At 39.6% G+C, this 15,559-nt stretch overlaps 1 protein-coding gene across 2 annotated transcripts in view; it reads left to right on the top strand.

Annotated features, from left to right (window-relative positions):
* TDRD3 (tudor domain containing 3) overlaps positions 1 to 15,559 on the top strand; it is a 388,945-nt gene that overhangs the window by 20,139 nt on the left and 353,247 nt on the right. For both annotated transcript variants that reach the window (XM_063125988.1, XM_063125987.1), the window contains exons 2-3: positions 11,411 to 11,495; positions 14,565 to 14,630. In XM_063125988.1, the coding sequence (XP_062982058.1) occupies positions 11,411 to 11,495; positions 14,565 to 14,630 (151 nt within the window). The remainder of the gene's footprint in view (positions 1 to 11,410; positions 11,496 to 14,564; positions 14,631 to 15,559) is intronic.

The following is a 15,559-nucleotide window of genomic DNA, read 5'->3' on the forward strand; positions in this document are numbered from 1 at the left end:
ACCTCCTTCTGTGGTGGATGGATCTCCTCCAATTACAGGAGAGAAGATCCACCCGCCTGTCCTTGCACTGCAGCCACCACCACAATAAGAAGCTGTAGATGGGTCTCCTTGCCTGTCAGGGTAGGAGATCTGTCCACTGGGGAAGGAGGCAGCGGGGATGAGTTTGCTCTGTGTCACCACCTCCTTTCCTGTTTGTTGCAAGGCCGAGGGCAGGAAGAAAGGCTGACAGCTCTCTATGCCTTGGCCTCACAACAAACGTGGAAGGAGGTGTTGCGGGGGAATACCATTCCGGACAGAGGATGGCATTTCACCACAATGCCTCATTCCCCGTTTGTTGCTTTGCTGAGGGTGGAGAGAGATGATGTCAGGAGAGTGGCGGCTCTCAAGCAGTGACAGAAGTTCCTTGCATCCCGAGTTGCTAGCCCTTTCCCCCCATGGCGGGGGTGGGGGAAAGAGATGTGACCGTCCCCGGGAATATATGGAGTGCTGCAATTGGTGGCACTCCACCAAGGCACGGCATGATTGGTGGCTCCCAACTGCTTCTTGGAAGGGATTATTTCCCCTGGGTATAGAGCCCTGCTGGGCAAGAGCGGCAGGGGTTTCTGCCACTCGTGCCTCACAACTCTGTAGGTAGGGGAAATAATCAAGAACCTGCCACATGACACAATAATCAAAAGTTGTGCGGATAATCAACTCTACACACCACTGAATATTGGTGTTGGTTATTTTGGGGAAATAACCAACTATGGCGCGGTTTCCCCCAACAGATGACTCAATAGTCAACGGTGGAGTATTTAGTCTACCATGGAGTATTCAATCAACCGTTGACTATTGTGTTGTCTGAACCCAGTCTATATGTCCCTTGTCTATCTCATTCTTGTCCTCCCCCATTTTCTGTTTCCGCCACTGAACTTCAAGTTCTAACTCTTCAGTGCATGCTAGGTGGATCTCTTTTGTGTATGATGTAAAGCACCATGTACATAGATGGTACTATATAAATAATAACATCCAAAGGGGCCAGGGGCAGTGTATTTTATTCCATTTGTTTTCTTTATGTCCCCCCCTTCTTAGTTTCTCTGGGATTAGTATTCTCTGCACATGCTTCTTATAAATTAGTGTACTACTGTAACTTTTCATTTATCTTTGTAGTTTTACTTAATTTTTACTATATTTTGTTTTTTCCTTCCTGCCAGGACTGAGAGCACTGAGGTTCTGCAAGAGCCCTTTAAGATCAGGAGACGCTCTGGCTATAGACTCAGAAGGCATGTACCAATGCCATAGAGCCCTGTGAGAGTGCATTATCTGCTATGTGAAAATGGCAGTGGGGGGTGGGGAGAAGAGGAAGAGAAAACTTGGGTTGCAGCAAAGACCTGGAAAGGCTGGGAGAAAGTGGCGGTGGCAGGGGGGGAGGGTATGCAGAGAACCAATTGTGGCTGCTGCAGCAGGCTGAGCAGATGAAGAGGATGATTCAATGGTGGCACGATTTGAGGGGTGAAAATCAGAAAGCAGCAGCCTGAATAAGTGAAGGGGGCATTTGGCAGTGGCATAGTTTGGAGGGAGAGGAGGCCTGGAAAATGGTAGCTGCAGCAGCCAAAGTAAGTGCCTATCTTAAACTGGGGCCTGGTCCAGAGAGGATCCACACTAACCTTGAAAAGGATACTAATATGACAAGTCAACTTGTGTGAAAGAGTGATTGAGTTTATTGATGGGAAATGGATGCAGATAGAATAAAAGGAACAAAGAAAGCTTATATATCCTTAACTCTCAGTTCAGTCACCCCAGTTCCCAGGGAAGTGAAAAGACACCGTCCAATGGGGCTGGTTATCTGAGCAGGTGGAGCACCTTTGCCTTCTCAGATGAGAACAGGTATCAGGCCACTCCACTCAGGATTTTATAGGGCTGGTCTCATAGTCTAGTTCAAAGTATCAGAAGACACATGTACATCCCTTCCTTCCTTCACCCAATGGAAGGGCTCTCTCCTTGGCAGTAAAAAAAGTTTCTCACAATACAGAAAGAAGCATCCTTTATCAGCTAGAGGCATCCCTTATCAGCTAGACTGGGTTCAGATGATACAATAGTCAACGGTTGATTAAATAGTCCATGGTTGATTTAATAGTCCACTGTTGACTATTGTGTCATCTGTGGGGGATTTTCCACACAACTGTTGTGTGGAAATAATCAATGGTGTGCAGTTGACAATCTCATGTGCCTACAGAGTCACCAGGCAAGAGCAGCAGGACAGAACCTTATACCCCTCCACCTACAGAGACTCCTCACATGCATCCCCAGGATGAATGACACATGCCTACAGAGGCCCGCTGAGCAAGAGCGGCTCTGTTTTCGCTCCCCATCCCAGGCTGCTGGGCCAACCGCCCAGGGCAGGCAATGAAAACTGAGCCGCCTTGATCAGCACTGGGGGGAGGAGCTGGAAGACGTGTTCTGGACTTGGGAACGCATCTCCCAGCCTTTTCCCCAGTGAATTGGGGCCCAGTCCCAGTTGCCCCGGAGACCTCCATTTTTCCGGAGGACCTGGGGTTTCCCGGTGCATCTGGTCACCCTACTGCATGAGCAACTCCATGAGCAGTTGCAGGATTCTAAAACAAGCCAGGAAGGGGGTAGGGGTGGGGTCAGTCATACATATTCCTTGCAAATACATTAATTTGCTGAGACCTGCCAGAGACATTTAGCTGACTTTGAATCTGCAGCATCTATTTTATTTGCCAGATGCTTTAGATCTTTGAAGGAAGTGTGTTGCATTGGAATAAGATGAAATAATTTAATTGTATTTTAAATGAAATACTTGTTTTAGTACTTAATACTTTGCACATTTTAATGCACTGTGTAGCATAGATTCTGGTGTTATAACTATTCCTCAATTAGCCTGAACTCCTTGGGAACAGTGATGACAAAATAAGGTTGGGAATAGGATTGGATTCCTGACTTTGTGCTCCAGGAAAGAAACTCTCTGCAATAGGAGGGTGTTGCATTATTGGTTCCCAATGTCAATAGAAGTGGTAGAGTTCAAGCAGTGCAATATAGTGACTTGGAAAAGGCTGGAGAAAGCAGATGGGATGTTGTTTGGTTCTCTGCCATTTGGTGCAGTCAAGTCACATTCAGATTGGGGGAGGACCAAAAAGGAGATTAGATTTCCAATTGGATGTCCCTGTGGTACTCATGGTGTTGCAGAGAAAGAAGTGTGTAGTAAAGTAGAAGCTCCATGAAAGAGGTGATATTTCAAATTGCCTTTCCGCACAGGGATCCAACTTATTATCAGTCTCCTCCAAGATGCTTTCCTATTTCCCGTTCCTTCGCTCTGCAGCTAAAGAGTAGGATTGAATCTGTGTTTGATGGCTGCACCAAAATAATTTATATTCCTTGCAACTTTTTGGAAACCTGGTGAAAGAATTGTTTATTGGTCCATTTTATCAGATACCTACAGCATATATGGTGTTTATTTTGTGCATAATCTCTAGAAATGGAAATTGGGGGGAAATCCACTGATACAAAGGCTGTTCTCCCTCTTTTTAGTCTTCACTAACAGTAGTGTAACTTTGGAATGCTGCCACAGAAGTTTTTGTGTAGCCCTTTTATGATGCTGGTACTTTTAAACTGAATTTCATTCTAATTACTGGAAGTTAGTTCCTAGATGTATTAGTTGGTAGCCATTATGCTATGACATTATTGATGTTGCATTTGTGTTTCACATGAGTCTTGTTGCTTCTGGGTACTAGCAGCAATTTGGAAATTTGTCATAATGGCTTTGAAGAATTGCTATAGAACTTCAAACAATGACTTAAATGATCAATGTTCAGATACCGCTCTGGGCTGTAAACCCAAGTAGGCGCATCCCTTTTGAACCTCTGGTGCAAGCATCCTTGATTGCTACTTACTGCAGTGTCTCACTTGTCTAATGATGTGATTTCAACAAGGTTCTTGTCTTTCCCATCAGTAAACTAAATTTAGTGGTGCTTCTGATCTTGGATAAAAAGTGTTTTCTCCTGCAGGCTTTGAGATAAATGAGTTTTCTGTCTTTCTGTTTAATGACTGACATATTTAACAGCTTACATGAGAAGAGGTATATGTCATTACTTTAGTCTGTATTAATTGCTTATTCACGTGCTTTCCCCCTCCCAACTCATTCATTCAAAATTCACTGCCTGATGTTAATTGCCAAATGCTAGTTTTGAAACATTCCTTACTTAACTAGGAACTGAAAGAGCAAAGGAGATGCTCAACCTGACTTCAAGCATACAAAGGCTAGAAGCCACAACCTGCCTAATCAACTTAACTTCTGGAAGTGTATAGAGCAATAGTCTATAACCCTTTTATGTCCAGAGCCATCCACCTATATAAAACCCAGCCCGAAACAGGGGATGCACATTTAATTTTGTCGTTCTGCACCACTCTTTCCCCCACTCTTTCATTTTCTCAAACTTAGAGAGAGAGAGAGAAAAGAAAAGAATCATTGCAACAGCAGCATCCACTTTGGGTCAGGATATAATGCACTAGTAGAAGATAAATTAAGAACTGACTTAATTTAGATGTTTCTTTAGAAGGTTTTTCTCCTACCCCCTTTCATGGAATAGTTAGGATGAAACTACACATTACATGAGAGATTGGATCTTCTGATGTAATTTTCTAAAAACAGCTGCGGGGGGATTCAGATCAGGGCAGGGGGAGGAGACCGACTCTTTTTGCCCTATGCCATATCCCCACTTCCCCGTATTTGTTGTGGTGAGGAAAAGATACAGGTAGTGTGATCCAAATTTCTCCCTCTCCCATGGTTGCTTTTAGAATAAGAAAATTATGTTAGGAGATCCAGTCAACGTTTTTCCATGTAACATTTCGTTTGCCTCTTCGTGTACAGAAGCAGATGTTCATAGCTAACTGATTGAAGCTAATTGTTTCTATTTATAGCACCATGGACATTAAGTTAAAAAGCCATAATTAATATAACCTAGGAATTACACCTATACCAGTTTCCTCGTTTACTTAAACCTTTGCTGCCAAGGTATCCTAAAGGCTCAGGGTGGTAATTGTCCAACCTTTTAGTGCAGTGATCTTTACTATTTTTCATGCAGGAGCCACTTTGGCCCGAAGTGCCACCATTGAGGCGACTTGGAGGCCTTCCAAGGCTATTTCCAAAGTGGTGACACTGTGCATTGGAGGCAGCTGGGGGCCTTTGCTGCCTGAAGAGGTGGATTGTATTAAACCACCTTCAGGTCTCTTACGATCTTACTGTTCTGTGATTTAGGTATGCGTACATATTGCATACTGTGCATTAGAACTCAGCTGGGGGCCTCCCCATCCCCCTCCATATCATCCAAGAAAGGACTCATCAGTTGATCAACAAGTCAAATTTTGACAGGCTCATTATCTTTGGATTGGGGTGGATCTTGGAATTGGAGTGCTCTGCTCAGTGCTGCAGAATCTCCCAGTGCAGGTCCACAGTGTGCTCTCTGACCTATGCATTCAATTTCCCCTCCAGTGCCTGCACAATGAACTACTGCAGCTAGCTAAACACATTGCTCTTTGCCTCTTGGGGATCCTCTGTCCCCAATTACCAGTTGGCTGTGTTCTCTTCTTTACACACATCCCCCAGCAGTCATTTTACTGCTGAAGTGGCAGGTCTGATTCCCCACCCCTAAAGCCTTCTCCTATAGCCCACAGCACAGCAGCCAGCCCACCGCTGAGAGTGATTATCTGCCCCCCCCCCAAAAAAAAGAGGGAGGGAGAGAGTTCATATAACAGAGAGGTGGAGAAGATTCGACTAGTTTTCAAGATTAAGTTTGGAGTGATTGGGAATCGCCAGTGGGCCTCTGGCCTTGCAGTGAAGAACACTGTTTTAATATAGTATCATGTATTGCAGCTAGTTGTAGACATCCAATGGAGATTTTATCTTCTCTATCTCTCCTCCTCCAGAATACTACAACTGCGCTACAAGCTGGTATGTGTTAAATTTGCATCCTACAGGGCATGTGCAAACCCTTCCATGCTTCTTAGAAGCTCACTGGATTGTGGCCACTATTACAATAATCCATATAAGATGTGATTCGAAGGTTGAGATGAAATTACTAAAGATCACTGGTCGCTACTGAACTTTTTAGTAAGTTTGCCTTGCGATTGTAAATGGATTGCAGTCCATTTTAACAATATTCTTTTTAATATGCAGCATCTCTAGATTTTTTTTAAAAAAACTGCTATTCATAATACCTTCTGAACATTGCATGTTTCCCCTGTTGCTCTTTTGTGATCTCTGATGGAAGAGTCTCATGAGTGACAATACAATGGAGATGTATCCAAGATGACAAACTTCGCACGACAATTCCCCCACATTCTTTTCTTGTGTAGAATAGTCTAGATAAAGTTGGGGGAATATGTTGAAAAGTTAATGTGTAGTATACATTTGAGTGCTAGGTAGATCATAAGGGCATAGTCCTATAGGTTGCGCCCTCGATGATTGTAAGCCCCTGAATTTGGAGGCTTGCGATCATCCTATAGTAGGTGGGTGGAGAGGCAGAGGTTATCTTCACTTCCCTGTCCTCCTTGTTGGTAGACAGGCTTTTTTGCCTATCTAGCTGGGATGCTTTGGAGGAGGAATGAAGGAGGCTCATATCCTGGCCTCTCCTCCCTCCCTGCCAACTGAAACACCTCTTTTCCTTGTCCTCCAAGATCACGTTTCTGACCTTGGAGGACACCTGGTGGTTTTCTTTTTGCACTGGCTGCAAGGCAGTGGGTGGGAGGATCAGAGCTTCAGTTCTGTCTCTGACCTTAGGTGGGGGAATCCAAAATGTCCTGTGGCTCCTCAGACTCTGTCTATGGGCAGTGGATTGTATTAACCTGTCTTCAGGTCTATTACAGTCTTATAGCTCTGTGATTTTAGGTATACATACATACATACCCAGAATGAAGTTCCATTGAACTCAGTGAGACTTGCTTCTGAACAAACCTATACAGGATTGCTCTGCACAATTGGTAAACTTTGTGAAATCGAAGAGAGAATGCATATTCAAGCTGGTTACTTCTATTTTAACAAGATTAAACTGATTTTCTTGTGATTGCTACACAGCCAGAAATCTCAAGTATACCACTCAATAAAACTAGTGTTAGATCTAAGACCAACCATGACAATTATACTTGGAAATTCTCTCCTGGTTTTAAAATAATATTTTAATTTTAGAGAACCAGGATTAGGTATGCAGCAATAGTTCCACCCAGTGGTGATTCTATAGTTGTACATGGTGACTTAATCTAGACTTTTTTTTTAGACAAGGTAATTCTGTTTGTTTTGTTAAATATGAACGTAAGATGTTAGCATAGTATACAGCAGTTCTCCAGCCATGTCCATTATCACATTATGCCTGGCTTCAGTTCCTCCTTCAAAATATTTAAAAATGGTTTTTGAATGATATTATGAAATATAAATAACTTGTTAAATGTAAATTCTGCTTCCAAAATTAAAGTGTGTTTTATGTTAATCAAGATTTATAGTTTGCCAGATTAATATTAAGAAAACAGTAAGAAAAAAGCAGTTACAGGATTGTTTGCTTCTTAAGTTCATTGCCTTCATAAAATACAAGTTGAAACTGGAACAATTTACATCAATAAATATTGGGCATCGCCTCCTGGTTCTGTTTTATCATATTTTTTATTATCATATTTTTAATTTTATTTTCTTACATAGTTTTCCTCACAAAATGGTATGGAAGTTCCATCTTTAGTGTTATATACAATTATTTACTGTTTTACTCTGTACAGCACCATGTACACTGATGGTGCTATATAAATAAATAATAATAATAATAATAATAATAATAATAATAATAATTCATCCATTCATTCAAGTGAGTTACCCTATAGCCAAAGCTCTCATGGCAACGTACACAAATAGTAAATAAAACACGTTAAAGCCTAGTTAAGTATATTAAGAAATAAAAACAGCCACATACACTGTTTAAAGTAGTAAAGACAAAAATAACAAATACTAGAAAGATTTTTAAAAAAATCCACGGAATTAAAATAAGGACAACTGGGCAATAAATGTGGAACAAGTTTAAAGTACTGAGAGAATAAAAGGTCTCCATCTGGCACTGAAAAAAATTCACAAAGTATGCACCAGGTGGATTTCTCTGAGGAGGGCAGTTCACAATGGGGGGGGGGGGGCTACCTTTGAAAAGGCCCAATCACGAAGAGACATCTATTAATACTTACTATGTAAGGACACTTGGAGCAGGGCATCTGATGAGCTAAGAGCATGTCTAGGGATGTATGGAAAGAGGAGATACTACAGATACTGTGGTATTTAGCAGTGAAGGCCTTTATAGGTTAAAACAAGCAATTTGAACTGAGCCTGGAAATGAACCATGTGCTGTTGAAAATAGTATAATACTGGCATAATATATCACAACATGCAATACCCAGTGATACTGCCTGAAAGTCCTGTGATGGCCTTTTATATACAGGCAAGTCATTGATTGATGCTGCTGATCAAGTGATGAATGTATATGTGTGAACCATGCCGCAGGTGTAAAGATGATTGGCTCTCACACAGCCCATGGATCTGACAGAGCATTGCAACAGGCAGTGAAACCTCTGCTTACTACTTTTTTCTACTTCTCATGTAAATATCAGTTGAATTGTTCCAGCTTTCTGCTATTGTTGCAACCTATGTTTCAGTCTGCTATTTTTTATTTCTTGTTTTTTATTGATTGATTGATTTACCATTCTGTTGTTTAAATTGTTTTTAAGTATTTGCAATGTCGCCTGGGAGTAATGTTTACTGAAGGTGTAGGGCATGAACTGTACAAAAAATAAATGAGTGTGCATGAAAAAATAGTAGGTTTGATGTGTTACCTGCCAAATTTTTGGACTATGTTTCTACTATGAATTTCCCCCCAATATTTTGTATAATATAATTGCATTTTTACCATGCTGGGAAGTTGGGTGGTTCTGCAGTTTCATGGAAAGTTCATTGAAATATTTAAACCGTTATGTCAGAGTACAGATGTGCAGGCAAATTAATAAAAGTCAGCATAGTACTTTCTATATTTGGGATAGGGAACTATTTGGGATAGGGAACTGTTCGGATAGGTTCAGTTAAAAGCTTCACTTTTATTTCTAGTGCTTTAATATATGAAGTGTTAGGGTTTTGATTTTTTTTTAATGAAATCTGTTCAATCCATTGACTTGGTTTTGTAGTAAAAATTGTAAGGAGAAGAATTTTTCTAAAGCAGGCATTGCCAACACAAGTTGAGACCCACCAAGCCAATGCTTTCCATCTTCCATATTTTAAAACCTGTCAGACACTAGACAACCCTTTTGTTTATGCCTTTCCAGGAAGGTAGCAAAACCAGGTGGTTTATCCATCCCTTGCTGTGCAACTGTTACATGGCTGGTGAACTATGTTTGACTTGGTGGCTTGGCTCACACAACTCTCTAACCTACTAAGTGTATGTTGTTGTTAAACCATGGATTATCGTGTTGACTGAATGCAGTGCATTTCTTCAGGATTGCTCGTTAACCTTGCAACGTGCATTATTAATCACCCTGAACAGCCCAATAAGCCATGTGTTCTCAAATGGCTTGTTGGAGGAAAATAATAACATGGTTTATGATTAACAAGCCACCCTGTGGGAAACACACTGTGTTCAGACAGCACAATACATGGGTTAGTGTGTCGTATGAACCCAGCCTCTGTCTCAGAAGTTATGCAAGGTTGTGCTAGAGCAGCATTTCACACAGATAATGTTCAATGTTGTCAATGTTTAGTACTAGTATGCTTTGAGATAGTAAAGCAGTTGACTATATAGCTCTGATAATTTAAAATGTAAGAGGATTTCCTTGTATGCTATGTCTGCTGAACTTCAAAATAACAACTGAAATTGCTGTTGCCTTCTGGGCTTGCTTAATCAGTGTGTCTCGTCTTACACAGACATGAGATTATACCATAAAGTAAAGCAATGAAAGTAGCTTTGAAAAACCTGGAATTTGTTTTGTCACTCTGATCTTCTATTTGGTACTTAAATGTAGCATTACTCTTTTGGGGGGGATAGTTTGTTCATATATAATTCTGAACTGTGGCTTCATGCTGTGTGGACAAGAGTTCTTCTCGTGTGCTCCAATTTCCTCACTTCCAGATCAGCAGTAAACTAGTTTGCCATTAAACTCAAACCAGGCAAACTATGGTTTGTACATAGCAGAATTGGAAACTACCTTCAAGCAAAATATGTGGGCAAACTATTATTTGTGGAAACCATAGTTTGCCTTGTTGCTGCTAATCTGGAACTAAGGAGAGAATGGGACTGTATGAGGATGGAATGCATAAGCACAAACCATGTTCCTAATCCTCCAATAAGAAATAGTATTTTTGTCTGTTTTCTTTTACTTCTAAACATTATTGTGACAAATCGTGAAGCTGCTTGTTGAGTCTTGAGCCTGGAGGAAGTGCAAACTAGAAATCATAGAATAGTAGAGTTGGAAGGGGCCTCCAAGGCCATCATGTCCAACCCCCTGCTCAATGCAGGAATCCACTTTAAAGCATACCTGACAGTTGGCTGTCCAGCTGCCTCTTGAAGGTCTCTAGTGTGGAAGAGCCCACGACCTCCCTAGGTAACTGGTTCCATTGTCATACTGCTCTAGCAGTCAGGAGGTTTTCCTGATGTCCAGCCAGAATCTGGCTTCCTGTAACTTGAGCCCATTATTCTGTGTCCTGCAGATCTTGGCTCTCCTCTGTGTGACAGCTTTTCCAGTATTTGAAGAGTGCTACCATGTCTTCTCTTCTCCAGGCTAAACATTCCCAGATCTTTCAGTCTCTTCTCATAGGGCTTTGTTTCCAAACCTCTACTAAAATGCTAAAACTTCAGCGATGCTACACCCTGTCAAACAAGGTCTTAAAAAATAGCCAAAGTTCTTTTCACCAGTGAGTAATTCCAAATGTCTTTGGTTATTGCCTGTCATATCAGAATTCAGTTTTTCATTTCATATGACCGGCCAGTTGTTTATAGACAACTGCAGACCAAGGGCAGTGTCCAATTGGTTGTGCATTACACTTCCACAACTGGTTGCACAACAAATTACGCAAGCATAATGCATAATTGCTTGTGCAATGGTGAGATTTGGCAGAGTTTTGATAGTTCTATTTGAGTTTGTGGAATGACTGCATTGGATATTGCCCCATAAAGGCAAGAGTCCATCCTATCATCTGATACTTGGTAATAAATTTGAAGGCATACCCTTCAAATAGTTTACCCCCCCCCAAAAAAAAAATTGGCAATGCTACTGTCTTAGTAGAATCATAATTTGCTGTTTAACTTAAATGCATCTGATTTTTTAATTAGTTAGAATTAAGATTTGGGATTTGTTTTATTCGTGTTTTTAATATATGCAACTAAATCTACTTTTTTAAAAATAGGTACCTGTCAGATGAAGGAATCGAGGCTTGCACAAATTCGTCTGACAAAGTCAACATAAATGATATTATCCTGATTGCACTTAACGTAGGTAGAATTTGTGAACTTTTAGAACTGTTGTTATAAGTTGTCACTTAAATGCAGTACACTTAAATGTTTTCTTTACCATTAAATAATTACTGTGAAAAAAATTAAACTGTCTAGAAAAGTAATATGCAAGTTTTGTTTAATATTTATTTAGCTGGGGGTGGGGAGACATGGAACCAAAGCATTTTTAAGGGACTATGAAGTTTTGAGATGCTTTCTTAAAAGGAATGAGATGGATGAAGACCATGTGTATAACACTTTAAAAATCTAATTATTACATAGAAATTTAAGTTGATTTTTCATTTGTCAACCAATGATTATTCATCACTTTGTTTCTATGTTCACATTAAAGGGACAGCTTTATTAAGGGTATAAAATATTTATCAAAAGACCCCCAAATTTGCTAAATTTGGTTTCTGTTCAGAAATGTTCTGGAAAGATGGTGTTGAAATATATATTAAAATATCTGGTAAGGTTAAAGAGCCAGGTTCTATCCATAGTGTAACTTCTTCTTATTATTATTATTAATATGCTTTTAATGATGCACTGATTTTAGATGTTTGGATTGGTTGTATGTATTTTATGGTGTTTTTATTTGTGTTGTACCCCGCCTCGATCCAGAGGGAGAGGCAAATAAATATATTATTATTATTATTATATTTATTTTTATTTATATAGCGCCATCAATTTTCATGGTGCTGTACAGAACAAAATAAAATAGAATACAAAACACCCTGCCATATGGCTTACATTCTAAAATCACAGTAACAAACAGGGAGGGGAAAAGTATATATTGTTTTTGTATGGTGGATAAATCAAATGTGAAATATTATTTCTATAATAGCAGGACAGTAATTCTGAGAGGTTCAAAGTAGGACATTTATTCTGCCATAATGGTGTTAAAGTAGAACGAATACTGATATAGTTAACTGTTTCAGGTCCCTATCTCTTTTTCCTCCTCCAAAGCAAGCAAGTAAAGCATTCTGTGTTACCACTTTCTTGCTGTTATAGTTATAAAGTGTTTGACCTGAGTTGTGCTAGTGTTTGATATAACTCCCTGAGAAACTGTTAGAAGATGAGTGGCTACAAAGTTAAGGAAATAATGAAACAATAAACTTATAACAAAAACAATCTATATATAAAAAAATAAAATGTGGAACACTTTTTAGAGGCATACACACAAAGATAATAAGCATACAGACAAGAGTAATACAATAATAAAGCTGCTCCACAATGTCTGTGAGTGTCTTGCAAGTCGAAATGCGTTTAGCCTTCACTCACAGACATTGTGGAGCAGCTTTATTATTGTATTACTCTTGTCTGTATGCTTATTATCTTTGTGTGTATGCCTCTAAAAAGTGTTCCACATTTTATTCTTTTTTATATATATATAAAAAAGATTGTTTTGTTATAAGTTTATTGTTTCATTATTTCCTTAACTTTGTAGCCACTCATTGTTTAACTTTTGGTTAAGGTGAGCACCTGTTAGAAGAACCTGTATGGTTCATCACTTACTGGGTTCATACATTACAACCTGAAAGTTTGTGCTTATGCTGAAGTTCCTGCTCTGTGTCACTGTGTATGTTCCTTCAGTACTTGAACCATTCAACATCTACGGTCCTCATCCGAGTGCCTACTCCGAGGGAAGCTCGGAGGATGGAAACAAGTGAGAGGGCCTTTTCAGTGGTGGCCCCCCCAATTATGGAATGATCTCCCCAACGAGGCTCGCCTGGCGCCAACATTGTTATCTTTTTGGCGCCAGGTTAAGACTTTTCTCTTCTCCCAGACAGTTAACAACATAGGCTGAGTTGTTTTTTTAACTGACCCCAGAATAGTTGTTTTAAATGAATATTGCTATTTTTATGCTTTCGATGGTTTTAAATTTATGTATATTTGTTTTTAATGTTCACTGTTTTTAATTTTTGTAAACCGCCCAGAGAACTTCGGCTATGGGACGGTATATAAATGTAATAAATAAATAAATTTAGTTTTTCAATCTCTTGTTTTATTTTAAAGCACTTCTTCAGCAGAAGCAGATCTTGAACCCTTTGATAATTTTGCTCAAGGGATATGCAGGTGATAAGATAGGCACATATCACCATTATGTAGCATACTGTCAATATGTATCAGTAAACATTTAGAGAGCGAAAAGGGGGCATGGGGTAGAGGAACAAAGTTGAAAGTCTTTGAAACTTTGTGAAGTCCTTGCTTTTTTATCCCTGGAATTGTAGCACCATGTGTAGTGTTCAGTGATCGTTGCTCCCCCACCATGCATTTCAAACCATGTGTTGTTGGAGTTTATGATACATCCTGAAAAGATGTTTGTGAGTTAGGATAGGGGACTTGCAACCGGGAGAAAAATAGTGATATGCACTTGTGCACAGAAATCCCTTCTAATTTCTCCTTGCTTGCCGGACTCTTTAGACCCCATTCTATAGCCCTAACAGATATCTCCTGTGTGGCACTACATGCATATTTGCAGCCATGAGATCTAGAACTTTGACTTAATTTAATGCTGAGATATTCCACAATACATTGGGCACTTGGAATATTTACTGCCTTCTTAATTGTTATGTGAATTCTATTTAAGAAGGTGAGGTGGGTGGATAAAGAATTAACATTTGAACTACTGAAACATGGTTTCTAATAAAAATTGATGAGAAAAATCTCTCTTGTTTGGTCAACTGTTGTATGTTTAGGACAGTAGTATAGAGCTTGAGCTCAAAGTCAACACCAAAATTTGAAGTGTAAATGAGTTAATTCTATAGCTCATCTGCTTATGTGTGATAATCGTGGGCTTGATCATATTTACTTTGTTCTTTGAAAGGTATCAGATTCAGATTATTACAGTGTCTGTGCACCAAAGACAAGCAAGTCCTAGGTTACATACATTTTTATTATGTGGTCACAGACCCAATATCTTTGAAAGGTATGTTTACCAGTATGCCTAACTGTAATGAAACACTGTATTAGCTAAAGGTTTTGTATTGTACATTGTCTCTCCTACCCCTCACCTTTTGTATCTGTATTGGAAAACAGTGCTGAAATTTATTTTTTATTAATTTTTAGACTGACTTAAGAGCCATTGGCAAGAAATTCCTCCCAAGTGACATTAATGGTGGAAAGGTGGAAAAGGTAAAAAACAAACAAACCTGTTACTATACTTGTGATTGTCCACAATTTATTGAGAAGTTATTCCTGCAGCTATTCCAGCCAAATCAGTCCCTTTTGTGTGTGTGTGTTTCTCCCCCCTCCCTGTCATATTTCCCAGAGTCACTTTATTGGTATCTTCCCTGCAGATCACTTTCTGTTATCTTTTACTTTTTGACCATAGGACATAACATTGATGTGGAGAGCTAGAATATCTTTAAAAAGACTGTTATTAATGACCCCTTTGAACTAGTTCCATACAAAGGAATTGGTGTATTTTGTATAAACTACCCAGGCTTACGGTTATGAGCTATAAATCTCAATGATCTTAAGTATAGTATAATTATTATATAATGTAAATATTTTATTTTCTGCATATTTGGGGATGTAAACGGGCAGCATGCTGGTGATTACAATCCAGTGGGAGCAGCTAAACAAACCAGGAACTCACCAAAAGGCAAAAACTTAGCATTAACATCTGAACTGGGACTCCTACTTACTCCCCTCAAACAATCTAGACTCCAAAGCCAGGGTTTGTAGTCGGTTTCTGATTCCAAGCTTGTTTGGGAACAATATGCCAGCAGTTGGAGCCTTTCCTTGCTGATGGTTTCCTGGTTTGTTTAGCTCCTCCCACTGCTAGGAGCAATCAGGCACTGTGCAGCAGCAGGCTGATTGTGAATGCTAAACCAGGATTCTCAGCTATCTTGGTTAAGCATTGCATGCAAACAAGGCTGTCCCTGTTTAGAAAAGTAAAATAGTGCTTTACAGTCCTCACAGCATCGAACTGGTTAAGGTGTATTGTCTTGTAGCAAAGTTACAATACGAACTGTTCATAAAATTATTAGCCATTTCCTAGATATGGCGTAAGAATGTCATAGTGATTCACCAGCTGATGATTGATCTCATTGTTGAGA

The sequence above is a fragment of the Elgaria multicarinata genome, chromosome 5 (assembly GCF_023053635.1).
Source record: "Elgaria multicarinata webbii isolate HBS135686 ecotype San Diego chromosome 5, rElgMul1.1.pri, whole genome shotgun sequence".
Classification (NCBI taxonomy): domain Eukaryota; kingdom Metazoa; phylum Chordata; class Lepidosauria; order Squamata; family Anguidae; genus Elgaria; species Elgaria multicarinata.